The following is a 14,841-nucleotide window of genomic DNA, read 5'->3' as shown; positions in this document are numbered from 1 at the left end:
AAATAAACAAATAAAGTAAATTTTATTTAGTACGAGTTTCTTTAGTGAAATATTATTGTGAGTCTATAAATACCAAAATGATCAGAGTAAAACTAGAAATTTGTTCGTTTTAAGGCAACTTAAATATTAAACAAATATTTTTAATAAAATACCTAACACATTTTAATTTTAATTTTTCTTTTAAAAAAAAAAAAAAAAAAAAAAAAAACGTAAAAACCGTAAAAATCATTTTATTAATATATGCCCCAAAGATTTTTATGTCAGTTTTTAAATGATATTTATTTATTTAGATGAATATTTGATGGGCAAATAATAATAAGAAGAAGGATGTGGATTAAAAGCATTATTCTTTGCATTTTTATCTAATCGTTTGGTTTTTCTTGGTTATATAGAATGTGTCGTATGTGTTAATAAATAATCGTATAAAAACATAAATTAGGCCATTATATATTAATTTGAATTTACAAATTTTTCTTTGTTATTTTTTTCAATTGATTTTGTGCAAAAAAAAAAAAAAAAAACAACAACCAATTCGTCGCTGATAAATAAAACGGAAATGTTTACACGATTATCTTGTTTAAAAAATTAAATTGTTATATGGAAGTTCATTATTGTCGATGATCTTCGCTTTATTTAATTGTTCGTATATTTAGTCTTTTTTTCTTTTATATTAAACGAGTTTTCAAGAAATTAATGAATATTACTCCTTTGTACAAAGATTAGTAATATCGATTAAAGTAATTAAGGATAACTTTTACTACAATCAACGAAGAAAGGGTTAGCGTAATTGCTATTCTGTCGTTTAAAGCTTCTGAAATCTTACAAGAGTGATTGTAGCGAATGACCTTGCTCGTAAATTTTTCTCGCGATATTAATTTGACATTCTATTAATATATTATTTGCATATAAATATTGATGATCACCCTTAATTACGATATTCCGACGTTTTATATGCATCAAGCTACTACAAAAAAAAAAATAAAGAATATTTATTTATATTAAGTATAAATACAAAAATTATTATTTAACAAGCTAGATTCTCTTAAGTTTGTATATTATAATTTAATTTTATCAAGTTTTTAATAAATGGTATAGGAATGATATTGTGAAGGAAGGACGAAGTTAATTGCTTAATCATTACTTTATAAACTGTCGAATCATCTTTTAAATGGCAAAAGTGGAAAATTTTTGACCGATAATCGATAGTTTTATTATATTATTAATTGAATTAAGACGAAAAAAAGTATATTATTGTCGAATTCATCAAAGTACAATGATATTCTCTCATATTTTTTTTAACACTTATGCATTTGCTGATCTATTGTAGTTTTATATATTTCGTTATTAATTGCTTCTCGATCCACGTTTAAATCCCGTTTATGTACGTATTATTTACATGGATGGGTGCGTGCGTGCCTATGTCCGTGTGCACGTGCGCGGGGGTGTGCGCGTGTGCGTGAGCTCGCGCCCGCTAGTGCAATTAAAAAAAAAAGGTAGCAAAATATTTTAAAAGATAATAATTAATAGTTGACAGATAAATAATTATGAAATAGTGAATGGGAATTATATAAATATCCTCGCTAATAAAACCGATTTGCATTTACGCATAATCGTTATTATAATGAAAAACCTGGGTAGGTTAATCGAGTAAGGGCCCAAATACCAAACACATTAATTATATTATAGTAAGTCCAGTAGAATAGATCATACTCACAACTACTAGAATAGATCATACATAACATACTATGATGAATAATCATAATTACAGTTAAAGTTTCGACGATTAAAGCTGCGTTATAAAATATCGCATAACGAGAGAGCTGTAGGGCTCGCGCCCATTCGCCATCTCGTAAGGGCAAAAAGACGACTAAGAAAAGAGGTACGGCTATGGGGTGTAATTTTCAAGGACAGGCTCGCGCCTCTAATTTTCCCGCCCCCGCAACGCCTAGGCGGCGTCGGCGTCGCGTCCCGGAATCGATCGGACTCGAGTGCGTGTGTCTGGACTCTGGCGGCACCTAATGTTGGATCCTCACGCGTCCTTCGCTTGCCCAGGAATATTCCGAGTATCAAGCACCGGCCAGGAGTACGCTTTTTAACGAGCACTAGCTTCCACACCTTCGTACCATCCCGGTTAACGTGTTTGTGTTATCGCGTTGCAGTTGCGAGGCGTGTAAATTCGGCAGGAAGCTCACGCGTGGGTGCAGCTTTCGGTGAGTAATTCTTCTCCCGTGTATTTTTAACTTGCAAATTTCCTCGGTAATTCGTCGGTCATATACTTCAGTTTGAAAAGGAGATTAGATTTGATTCATTAGAGCAAGAGAGTGCGTGTTGTTTAAGTAATTGTGAATATCGCGGTAATTGGATAGTGGCGTTAAGTGAAATGCCTCTTTTCATTAAATGGAATAATGGCAATCACGATTCGAAAATGACTGCCTACTGGTTGTTTTGGAATGTGAAACTGTCGTCGTTTGATTGGTACTTGTTTATTCCCTCTTTTAATTTAATGAAATTAAGGAATTTATCTTTTACTGAACGAAATGATTAGTTAGACTGAATTTTGGAATTGTGGTTAATAGCGAGTAGATTGGGGATAAAGTATTTTTACGGTACTAGGAACATTCTTATAAGTATAGATACAAATTTTCAATTAGATTATATATATATATATATATATATATATATATATATATATATATTACATTATAATACTTATTATTATAATGCTATCGAAATGTTTGAAGTTTGAGGTTATAATACATTAAAGGAATAAATTAAAAATGTTTTCTTTTCTTTTTTCTCTTTAATTAATATTATAATATCAAGTTTTATATTGTAATGTATTGTCATACAGAACATCGATCTTCGTTACAAGTGATATAAAAATACATACCATAAATAAATTATAAATAAATGTCGGGCCAACGTAATTATAAATAAAAACTTCATTATGAATTATTTTACTTATTTAATAATTTTTATGTTAAAATTATTAATCTTGCCGCGTATTATATGTATTATTGTGTTTCTGTTATTATTATTAATATATTTTTTAAATATATTACAATAAAATTTAAATATATTAAAGATTATAAATCAACATTAGATAAATCTTCATCTATTAAAATACCATTGCCCTATACGACCAGCCTGTTTTATATTTTCTAAATATTTTGATTAATATCAATTGAAATTATATTTATTTACATATATTTAAAATTATATATTTATGCATTTTTAATTAAGGCAAAATATCGTTAACTACGTATGAATCTATAAATTTGAATTTTTAGTATTTAATAATCTTTAAATAAATAGGATTTACAGATATCTATAACGAAAAGTACAAACTTTTCAGTACATGTACAATTTATTATAATAACGAAAATCGTTTTTTCGAGTATTTTATGTAACAGAATGTACATTCTTTACGCTAATACACTACACTGTACACTAATTTATCTTTCTAATAAATCTTAATAAATTTGTTAATATATAACAACTCAACATTTGCTAAAGTTATGAAGATACATAATTCATAATTACAAAAAGTTCCTACTCTATATTCTGTTTTTGTTCATTAGTAATACATTAATTTCAAACATTTACTAAGCTACGTTGCTATTACAGTTCTTGAGTATTGTGGTTTATGTGCTGCTTGCATATTTTACACACACATACATACACACACGTATATATATATATATATATATATATATATATATATATATATACATATTTGGGATGACAGAATTGATTCGTGTATTTTATATAAAATTATTCGGTTGTTACGTCGTTTTTTGATAATATTTTCTTCAATATTGCATATTTTTATATAATTAGAACAAAATTTTTGTATATATTTAGTTTATTTGATTAGATATTCATGGACAAAATTTTTTTTTTATTTATGATCAAATATGCTTTTCAAATATTATGTAAAGTTTAAACTTTATACATTTAAATATCGTATGTTCTATAATATATTATATATTAATATATTCTTTGCAATTCAACGCTCTTTACCACCTTTATAATATTCTCAATTGATTATATAAATGCATCGTTTCTAAAAATATACTATTTTTAATTCTCTGACTTATTCGATCTAACAAAAAGAAATAATAAAATAATTATTTAATGTAAGGCAACAAGCATCTCTTAATTATAATTAAAAATATTACATTTACTTGCTTAAAATGATAACTTTACCTGAAAATATAAAATGAAATTTGAATATTCTATGTATAGTTATTGAATAGTTGTTGAGTATATAGAAAATATTCAGATATTTTTAACAAACTACTTAATCTATGTAATTTAATGCACGTATAGGTATATTTATTTTGTATATGTCCAAGTCCATCCATCCATTTAAAATGTAAATCGATTACTTAGAATTTAAATTTTGTAAAAAATTCTAAATACATAGAATTTCAAAAAGTTCATTAGATAATGTTTGGGGAAATGATGATTCAAATTCGTGGAATACGCATACTGAACATATGCAATATTGAACAATGCATGGTACATATGCACGTGTGTGATAGAGCACAACGAGAGGAGCATAAAAAAAGGTTACAAATTAGTAGAGAAAGAAGGCTGGAGTACGAAGCGAGATGGATCGAGCAGATGTTGTTCAATGATTTACAGTGTGAGACAATAATATACGTAATCGTATATTGAAGTTTTTTGCGTTGACAAATTTACAGTGAAGCAAAAGCCAATGGTTAACGATTCACATCAAATATAAAAAATTGTAATAAGATTGAGAATTTATCCATTAACTATTAGTTGTTTAGAATTAATTATATGATAGGTATATGTTGGACAGTAATCACTTATACAACTGTACATATTTAGGCATTTATGTGGAAAAATATTAAATTAAGAATAATTTATTTTGCGACTTTATAAAAATAATAGTCTGAGTATTGTAATAACAAGGCAATTCAAAAGAGCTTTTAATTAACGTAACAATGTTATAATAAAACAGACGATATTTATTCTCTTTTGCAGTTATTATATTTCAACTACTTTTGATATTTTGAGCATTGAAATAGAGAAAAGAAAAATAATAAGTACTTTCTGACTCGAGTTAAGAACTAATATATTATCTTAACAATTATTGATAATTATATTAAACAAATTTCGCAAGAAAACAAATCGTAATGTCTATCGTAATTTATAAATTATTAACAATTGAGAGTAATTGGGATGGTGCATTTCAAGTATTTTCATAATTGGTTTTTTTTACATTTTTAATGAAATTCGATTTAAAAAGCACAAATATTTGTATTAAAAAAAAAAGACAAATTGTGTACGTATATAGAGATAATGCAAATTAAACTATATATTTTATATATATATATATATATATATATATATATATATATATATATTATATTTCTATAATAAAAATCATTGACAATAGATTTATATTTGAAAATTAAATATTAAATATTAATTTACATAATAATTCATTATTATACACAATAAAGAATATGTGAAAGAATAAAAGAGCAATTAAATAATTTATAAATAAGCTAAATTGTCCTGGTACATGTCATTAATAATGATCGAAGGAATCAAGATAATACGTTCGGTTAAAAGTAACAACACAAAAAAAGAATTCATATGATTTAAATAAAGTTGATAGATTTGCACATTCGCACCCAGATTATCGTGGAGCAACGATAACGAAAATTTTATGAAAATGAACGAACAAGCAGACCAGACAACGTATGATTTATATCAGAATATTAGCGAATGTTTAAATACAATACAAATAAACAATTTCACTAAATCTTTACGTCTGAAAATATACATATAAATCTGTTGCAAATGAATTTTTTTTATTTTTTTTTTTTATTTTTTTTTTTTTTTTTTTTTTTGAAATTTTAATAAGTTAAAATTTATTTAAAGGTTTTTACAATTATATTTTCTATATGTTCTCTTTAAAATACAAAAATAAAAATAATGTCATATATCCATATATTGATTGTTTTATCAATATCAAATACATTTATTATAATTTAAAGTAATCATAAAATTGTTTGAATATAAGAAAAGTTACCCTTTAAATTTACACAATCGGGTAAAAATTCAATTTTTCGTCTCTATTTTTAGACATAATTTATATGATATGAATGAAAAGATTGATGGTATCGGCTAACACTGTCAATCACCTAAAATAATGAAAAGGATGAAAATTTTATTCTTATAGAATAAAAAAAATTGGGTAATAAAAATTTTATAGTTAACGATAAATACAATGAAAAAAAATATATAATTATATATAAAATTATCTTTTATAATTATAAATTCTGAATAGAATTCTTAAAAAGTAAAATTTTATCTTTTCTTTTGTTTGAGAATAATAATTGAAATAGACAGTTTTCGACATGTAAATTTTTTAAAAACAATAATTAATAATAAATAAACAATTTAAAAAGTTATGTATATGTGTGTATATATATATATATATATATATATATAATTTGAAATTAGTGGAAATGAGTACATTAAGAATGATATTTATATTTGTAATTTGTGATTACATATTTTTATCTTTCCCATATTTTCACTTTACTCTAAATCTTTTGAATTTCACACTTCTTGGCCTTCAAAATAATATTAGAATCAATGACCGTGACCGATTGATGTTCTTTAAATAACTATTCAGCTTACAACAGTTCTGTTAATACTGATAATTAATTTATTATAAAAATTAGATTCATATCAATATTTAATTTGATCTGTTTTCATTTTCTTTTCTTTTGAATATTTCACTGCAAAGTATTTAATTTAAATATCACTATTTAACTCAACTAGTCTTATATAATTATGTATTTATGTAAGATATAAACATTAATATAAGTGTATCACGTATCTGTAGATTCGTTATTTATTGATATCTTATGAATCAACGAATAATTCATTATTGCTCAAGATAGAATTTTTAATACAAATATTTCGGTATTTGAAAAGAACATTATTATTATTATGATTATTTATCATTATTATACTTTTCATAATATTGTTTTGTTAAAATTAACAGAAAAGTAATCTATCTAAGAGTGTTTGCGAGGAGGGCAGTTATACATATTTGTAACATAATAATGCAGCAATCTGATGTTTAAAAGTGATTAAACTGAAGACGTCCCGATGCAGCCGATACGGGAGACAACATGTGGAGTGAGTATGCAACAAATAAAAAAAAATTATTATTTCCTGCATAAGCAGTATGAAAATCCTCTTATGTTTTGAAGGCAAATTGAAGACAAATCGTGTGACACTTCATTAAATTATTAATCTAATATAATAATTATAGCCTTAATAATAAGGGATTTTTATCCAACATGTTATAATGACTTTTGTTATTAGATAATAAAGAAGAAAATTAACTTAAGATTTGCAGTCGAGTGTTAAAGCTGTACAATAAATTCTATTAATGAAACTTTAAATTAATTCAATGTTCTTAATATAAGAATTAACGTCATAAAAATAATTTCTAAGCAATATCGTTTCAAAAACTTAAATATTTTAATTTTTCTACATTCAGATTAGCTGCATAGCTTCGCTCATTATCTCATTAAAGCCTACATATGCGTTAAAAAATAATCCAAATAATATATAATTATTTTTTATCAATCAAAGCACCAATAGTGAAGTATCAACCAAAAGGTAATGATTCTCAGACATTTCGTAATTATCATAATTCCATAATAATATTCCATCGTTAATGTTCATTTATCTCTAAAATTTATTGCCTTATTAATTATTAAGATTGTCAAAATTAATGGTCTTATTATTCACTTCAAACGCACGGTTCTATTAAATTTTTTGTGATCAATTCTTTAGAAATATTAAAAATAAAACAAGACATATTGTTAAAGAAATATGGAATTATCGAAAATATAATACACGTATTTTCGTGAAAAGTTCCATTTATTTTACGAAGACAAAACGAGCGATTTCCAAAACATGAATTAATTAATATTAAAGTTTAATTAGAAGATTAATTAAATTAATTAAAATAGGTGAAGCGTTCGAGTTGCGTCATCGAGTTACATCGTGATTTATTAGTCTAATTCGTCTGGGTAACTGGCCAAGTAACTAAATATACTAGGAAAATTCCAGGAATTGTATTTTACAACTGGCCCTCTAATTATACAGAGATCCTCTTTTAATGTGACAGGATACGTGGGAGGGGAAACTCGTTATTCTCACCACGCAACATAGCCATACTCTAATTGTCTTTGTATTTTTATTTAAATTCTCTGCATTTGTTAGTCGATGCCTTTATAATTCTTTATATCCTAATCAATTATTTATTTTTAAATATAACTATTATATAACGTTGTTCGTAAATTAGTGCTCTGGTATAAGCTTATATAGGCACATTCGATGGGCTTGATAATTATAATAATTTTCATAAAAAATTTTCCTCAAAGAATATTAAAATAATTGAATAATACATTTTTTATTTGTTTATTGTAACAAAAAATGTACTGTGTTGCAATATTTTCATGTCATTATATGCAATTTGTTGAAACAATGAATGAATCTATTATTATAATTAACTAACGACATTATATCATTGAGATTTTTAAAAGAGTTATTACTTCATTTTTGGAATGTAAAATCTCGACTTTTTTCCCTCAATCATGACAACGAAATATTTCTCATTCTTATAATTGATTTGAATGCCAATTACTCGTCTTAAAAAATAATCAAGCGAAATCAATAAATTTGGTTATTTCACAGAAATAGTATTTTCAAATTTTTTTTTTTTTACCTAAATGTACTGCGTTTCATTAATGTCGTTTCATTTAATCCGTATATTATCAGAATTACGAAATTCAGGAATTAGATGCACAAATCAAAATGTAATCTTATTAGTAGTAACAATAATCAAGTATAGGTAACGCCACTCTGACGAATTGGCTATTGGTCTATCAAAATATCCTCGTATAATTAAAATTGAATCACTGGCTAGAATTTATATATATATATATATATATATATATATATAACAATACATGTTATTCTCATTCGCTATTATTCTCTTATAGGATCTCCATGTTATCTATATTTTGGATAATCAGCTGAAAATATCGTATATTTATGGGATTTTGTTTAATCGAACAAATGACTTATTATAATTTACTACGGCATTCAACGTAATGCTCGAGTTACTTTGATTTATTTTTATTTCTGACAAACATACAGGCAGTTAAATGGTAAATTAACAGCTTAATAAGTTCGCGGATACGTGAAATTTCAGCCAATTAACATAATTATTTTCTTGATTTATAAAATTTATGACTTTGTATGATAATTCGTAAAGGTGAACGAGAATGGTTATATAGAATGATAATTATCAATTAAAAATCAATGATTTATAATATATATCAGTACTGTATTATATTATGGCATTATTATTATGGCCATTAGACGGTACGTTGTTAATGGGTTTTATACCAAAGCACCGTCAAATTAATTTATCAAAAATATATTTATCGAGGTAAAGATTAAATACGGAAGAGAACTGAATCGTTTATATGAAATGTCAATATAAAAACAATGAGATCAACACGTATAGGTCTGTGCGTGCGGGGTGCGTTTTGTTTTCCTTGGCACATGTCCGACAATGTACAATGTACAATGTGTATTGTACCGATTGTGGAAGAGGCGCGTTCGAGCGTTCGACACCCATCTCCACTGCTGTTACTTTGTCATTGAAATTTCATGTGTCGCCCTCGTCGGCCGCGCTGCGCGCCCTTAAAAATCCGGCTAAACAATAAGCCCAAGTGGCAACCGCAAAGTGTCGGATTGAGTCGGGACTCCTGCACTCGATCGTCACACCCGTTGGACAGACACGAGTCGACGAGGTTCGAAGACGAAGGGGCGATCGGTGACGCAGCGCCCAAGTCGAAATTGCCGCCCCGTCGAAATCCCCATCCACGTGGCCGCGCACGTGCGTGCCCCACGGGCTCGTCACACGCGATCCGGCAACGCCGCCCGACCCGTCGTCAGCTGTCGCGCAGTCGCTCTACGGTCGAGTAGGAGAGTCGGTCGGTCGAGTGGTGTGGAGTCGTGTGGAGGAGGAGTCGCGAGGCAGCAGCAGTAGAGCCGTGTCCGCGGCAAGAGTCCGAGGATCGATCGAGGAAAACGGGGAGGCCGCGCCAGGGCCGATGGACATGCTGATCGGCCTCGAGGGGAGCCTCACCGCCGACGACGGCCTCGATAATAGCGCTTGCGAGGAGCTCGGTACGTCCTGAGTCGCGAGAATACGGTCCCGACCATAACCGAGCCTCCGCAGCACCGCCGAATGCCGGCCGAAGCTAAGCTCAAGGTACAAGGCGAGTCGCCGCTGCACGGGGACGGTGCTCGCCATTCCAATGCACGGCGCCGCCATCGCCATCGCCATCCCCGATCCCTTCGATCCATTTGCTCAATTGGTACTCGCCCGATTTCCATTTAGCTTCTCTCGCTTTTCGTTCGCCTGGACTCTGTTTATCGCTAGGCTTGACCATCGTCCCTATCATCAGAATGAACTTAATCCGGCTCGAATGCTGCCCTTACTTACTACCTTACTATCTCGTCGGCTTTGGCTTAAAAGTCTTTACGGGCTTGTTTATGAACGACAACGTCAATCAGCAATTATTACATTTCCATGCAAATGCATATTCCTTACTCTCCTCGGCAATTCCACTAAAAAACTAAAAAATCACGTACTCCACTATTATGCATTGGATTATTGTCGTTGTCGCTCTTCATCCTCCTCTTCCTCATTATTATCATTATCATTATTATTACCATTACCACTATCATTATCATTATCATTATCATTATCATTATCATTATCATTATCATTATCATTATCATTATCATTATCATTATGATTATCATTATCATTATCATTATCATTATTGTCGTTGTTGTTATTGCGAGCGATTTAATTATCATTTACCTGTAAGAAAGTGCCTAGAGAAAATTATGATGCTTATCTAAATCAAAACATGTCCTTATCTTGGCTTATAAACTTTAATTATTATGCACTTGATAAATCATGCCGATAATGACATTTATAGAGCGCGGGTGGATGGAATTTTCATTTAAATATATTCGTAATTTCCCGCTTTCGAATAAAATCATTAGATACGCGAATGTTGATACGAGTACTCTGATTCCAATTGCCATATCTTCCTTCATAACCATATACTGAAAAAATATTATCTATATAAACAGAATATTTATCATTATAGCTTTCGTGGAAAAGTCGGAAACAGTTTAAATGAATTCATGAAACATTCATTAATAGAAGAACATACTTAATTTAGAAAATGTTTAAAAATCTCTAGGGTATATGGTGTAAAACCGAATTAATGGAAAGTAAGTTTTTTTACTTAGAAATTTCATATTGGAGGGAAGATTTAAATGCTGACTAGTAAACTAAGATGCAACAAACTTTTATCGATTTGATTGAAATTCTAGCTTTAGCATCACGATAAGACTATTATATTATGATTGCCATTATTTTATATTTATAATCGTAATTGCAAACTATCATTACTTTTCTTTTCTATTCCTTTTTTTTTTTTTTTTTTTTTTTTTTTTTTTTTTTTTTTCAAAATTAAACAATGAAAAAGAGAACGATTCTAATAAATAGAAAATTATGGAAAAACAATGTAAATTTCTTTTGAAAATAGCTACTCAACGTTCATAAAGTGTTATATATACTATACTGTTGAAAAACATTGATTTTTATTTAAGATGTGCTTAATACCTCTGCATACAATAAATATGCCATTACGGGTATTTTATTTTTTTTTCCTAATTTATTCCGTAAAAAATTACAATTTAATTAATTGTCATTTGACATTGTAAATTGATATTATCTTTTATTGCAAATATATATCACATACTTATACTAAAATAATTGTACACATAATATATATATATATATATATAAACGTATGTAATTAAAAGAAGTTTATATTAAACGACAATTTATTTTAAAAATGTGTAAAATAACGTGGATTTTAGATTGGATATTAGATTTTGTTAATATTTCATTAATGAAAATTTTATTTTCTACTTTATGTATGTGTTATGTTTGCCTGTCGACCAAACATTTGATAAATTAATTAACATAAAATTTCTTAAATAATCTTGCTTATTTCAAATTATGTTAAATTATATATTAATTATATTGCGCAAATACAATATATTTTTTAATAATTTAACTTACTTTTTATAGTACGTAAGAAAAAATTACGGAAAGTTTTACTGGCATATAAAGAATTCGTGAAATTAACGTTCCTTTTTTTTCTTTTGCACATTATCTTTTAATTATGTGCCATTTTATCTAATAATTTGGACTTTTCCCATAAATTAATACATCGTCCAGTCATTAAAAATTCATAAGCAGAATCAAGATCATTAATAATTTATATTTTCTTCTCAAAATAAATTAGTTGACGAAAGCTAACGTTGTGGTAGGCTTTGTTCGTTTATCTGTTGCATTGTATTAGAAGGAAAACTAAATAATTATTTAATAATACGTACGCGAGAATAAAATAATTTGAAAAACTTATTTAAAAAAAAATTCATTGATAGCAGAATTTTCTAACGAGTATATAAGCTTTATTCATTGAATTGACATAATTTATAATTAAAGCTCCTATAATTCTAATGTATAATTTATAATAAAATTGGTTTATTTTTTCTTTCTTTTTCTTTTTCTTTTGAATGGAAATAAATATAACATGAGTATGATACTATCGACGTCGTATTATCTTATTGATGGTTAATGATATATTATATTATTTTATATGAAATCATATTATTGATGGAAATAAAATAGTTGACTTTATATATTTTCAAGAATTAATGTATAAAAATTTTACAATATCCATAAGACTTATAAGCATAAACTTATGCTGATAATTATTTGAAATTTCAATTCAATTTACTTTTCAAATTTTTTTTTATCATATCATCACTTATAATTACGGCAATTCTATAAATTTTCAATATTAAAATAATTCAAAATTATTTTCCTGATTAATAAAGTAATTCATTAATAAAATACTTCTCAAATTATCCACCGCAGTGGACATTATATTGTTTACAATACGAATCAAAACAATAGGATATTTCGTCACGAAAGTTATTATTTTCATTTCAGATTACATTCATAAATTGAGTATGTCGAGGAGAAAGGGAGCGAGGGAAAGACAATACGACAACGTGGATTACACTCAACTCACCGAAACCGACAATGGTTTCGTCGATTCACAAGTAAGTCATCATCAAACTCATATAATCCATCGCTAATTTCATTCATGCTACACGATAATTAATTTCACCGTTCTTCTCAGTTTACAACACCTCCCATAAAAATACCATGGAAGGCAATCTCTCTAGCTACATTATTGTTTGTTGGAGGTACTGTAATGCTCGTAATAGGTAGTTTAATAGTGAGTGGTCAAATTGATACTAAGGTAAGATGTGCTGTTTAAAAAACGATCGAACGAACGAACGAACAAACAAACAAACAAACAAACAAACGAACGAACGAATAAACAAACAAGCGGATATTTGATAATTAAGTCTGTAATAAAAATTGAATATGGCTTCTGAATAATTAAGCTCGAAGGAACGCTGTTTATCTATTGCAATAATTTATCAATTACGATATATCAACAGACTGCTAGATATTTTCTAAGAACTATTATACTATTACATAATAGTCGACTACGTTGCTTCAATTAGAACAACAAATAAAATTTATTTAATTTTATTAATACTTATTTTAATACGAAATCACTGCACTGTTTGCAATAATTTATAATCACAGGAAAATTCTATTATTCATTGTACTTAAATGGTATTTTATTTAATTATAACGTATATTATTTATCAAAAAGATTAAAGATCGGAATGAAAAGTAGTAAAAACAAAACAAAAATCAACTACACCATCGCCTTATATAATATTACTTTATATAATTGCTGATATAATATGGTTTTTAAACAATATTTTCTATAAAACAATGTTTTCTGATTTATTGCAGTATTCTGATCGCATGTGGCCAATAATAATCTTAGGAATTTTAATGTTTATACCGGGTGCTTACCATGTGAGAGTGGCCGTGCAAGCCTATCGCAAGATCCCAGGTTATTCCTTTGATGACATTCCAGAATTTGATTGAAGAAATTCGTTTGCTACAATTTGTGTATATACTCTATATTTTCACCAATATGTCATATTCCATCGCATTATAATTTCATATTGAAAAATTATAATTACTCAGTCATAAATTATACCATCTATCGACAAATTAATTACTTTGGTGGAATAATACTTTATTTACATTTACTGTGATAGAAAAATAATTTTTCCTTATTTTCTCAATGCAATGGATATACCTCTAGCGTGTGATAATTCTAGGAAAAATTATTATATTAATTTATCGTTAAACAAATCAGAATGCTTGTAACTTTCTAGATTTAAAATCATCAACTAAAAGTTTTTACATATTAATATAGATTAGTATAGAAACGTAATGATATAAAATTAAGAATAAAAATATACATACGTTAATATATGAATTATGCGTTCTGAAATTTTGCTACCTAACTCAAAATAATGCAAAAAATTTGACATAACAATTTCACTATATTTATTTATACAATCATTGCACTACTTTACAACATACGGTACTTATCTTTTTTTTTTTTTTTTTTTTTTTTTTTTTTTTAAATAATTTGTATATTTAATATTTTAATTTATCTATTTAACATAGAGCACGCGATTTCTTTTCTGAAAACT

The 14,841-nt window shown here is 27.5% G+C and overlaps 1 protein-coding gene across 3 annotated transcripts; it reads left to right on the top strand.

Annotated features, from left to right (window-relative positions):
- The first annotated feature begins 7,115 nt into the window (after positions 1–7,115).
- On the top strand, positions 7,116–14,356 carry LOC105359794 (transmembrane protein 230). 3 transcript variants are annotated; one of them, XM_011496485.1, is made up of 4 exons: positions 7,116–7,194; positions 13,196–13,308; positions 13,389–13,511; positions 14,084–14,356. In XM_011496485.1, the coding sequence occupies exons 1-4, from the start codon at positions 7,188–7,190 to the stop codon at positions 14,219–14,221; spliced, it is 381 nt and encodes a 126-aa protein (XP_011494787.1). In that variant the 5' UTR covers positions 7,116–7,187; the 3' UTR covers positions 14,222–14,356. The 3 variants fall into 3 exon arrangements, with proteins under 3 accessions (XP_011494787.1, XP_011494786.1, XP_011494788.1); XM_011496484.1 differs by lacking the exon at positions 7,116–7,194 and adding an exon at positions 10,095–10,272; XM_011496486.1 differs by lacking the exon at positions 7,116–7,194 and adding an exon at positions 10,190–10,357.
- The last annotated feature ends 485 nt before the right edge of the window (positions 14,357–14,841 follow it).

Source organism: Ceratosolen solmsi, unplaced genomic scaffold, assembly GCF_000503995.2.
Source record: "Ceratosolen solmsi marchali unplaced genomic scaffold, CerSol_1.0 scaffold29, whole genome shotgun sequence".
NCBI lineage: Eukaryota > Metazoa > Arthropoda > Insecta > Hymenoptera > Agaonidae > Ceratosolen > Ceratosolen solmsi.
This window is presented reverse-complemented; position numbering and strand designations above follow the sequence as displayed.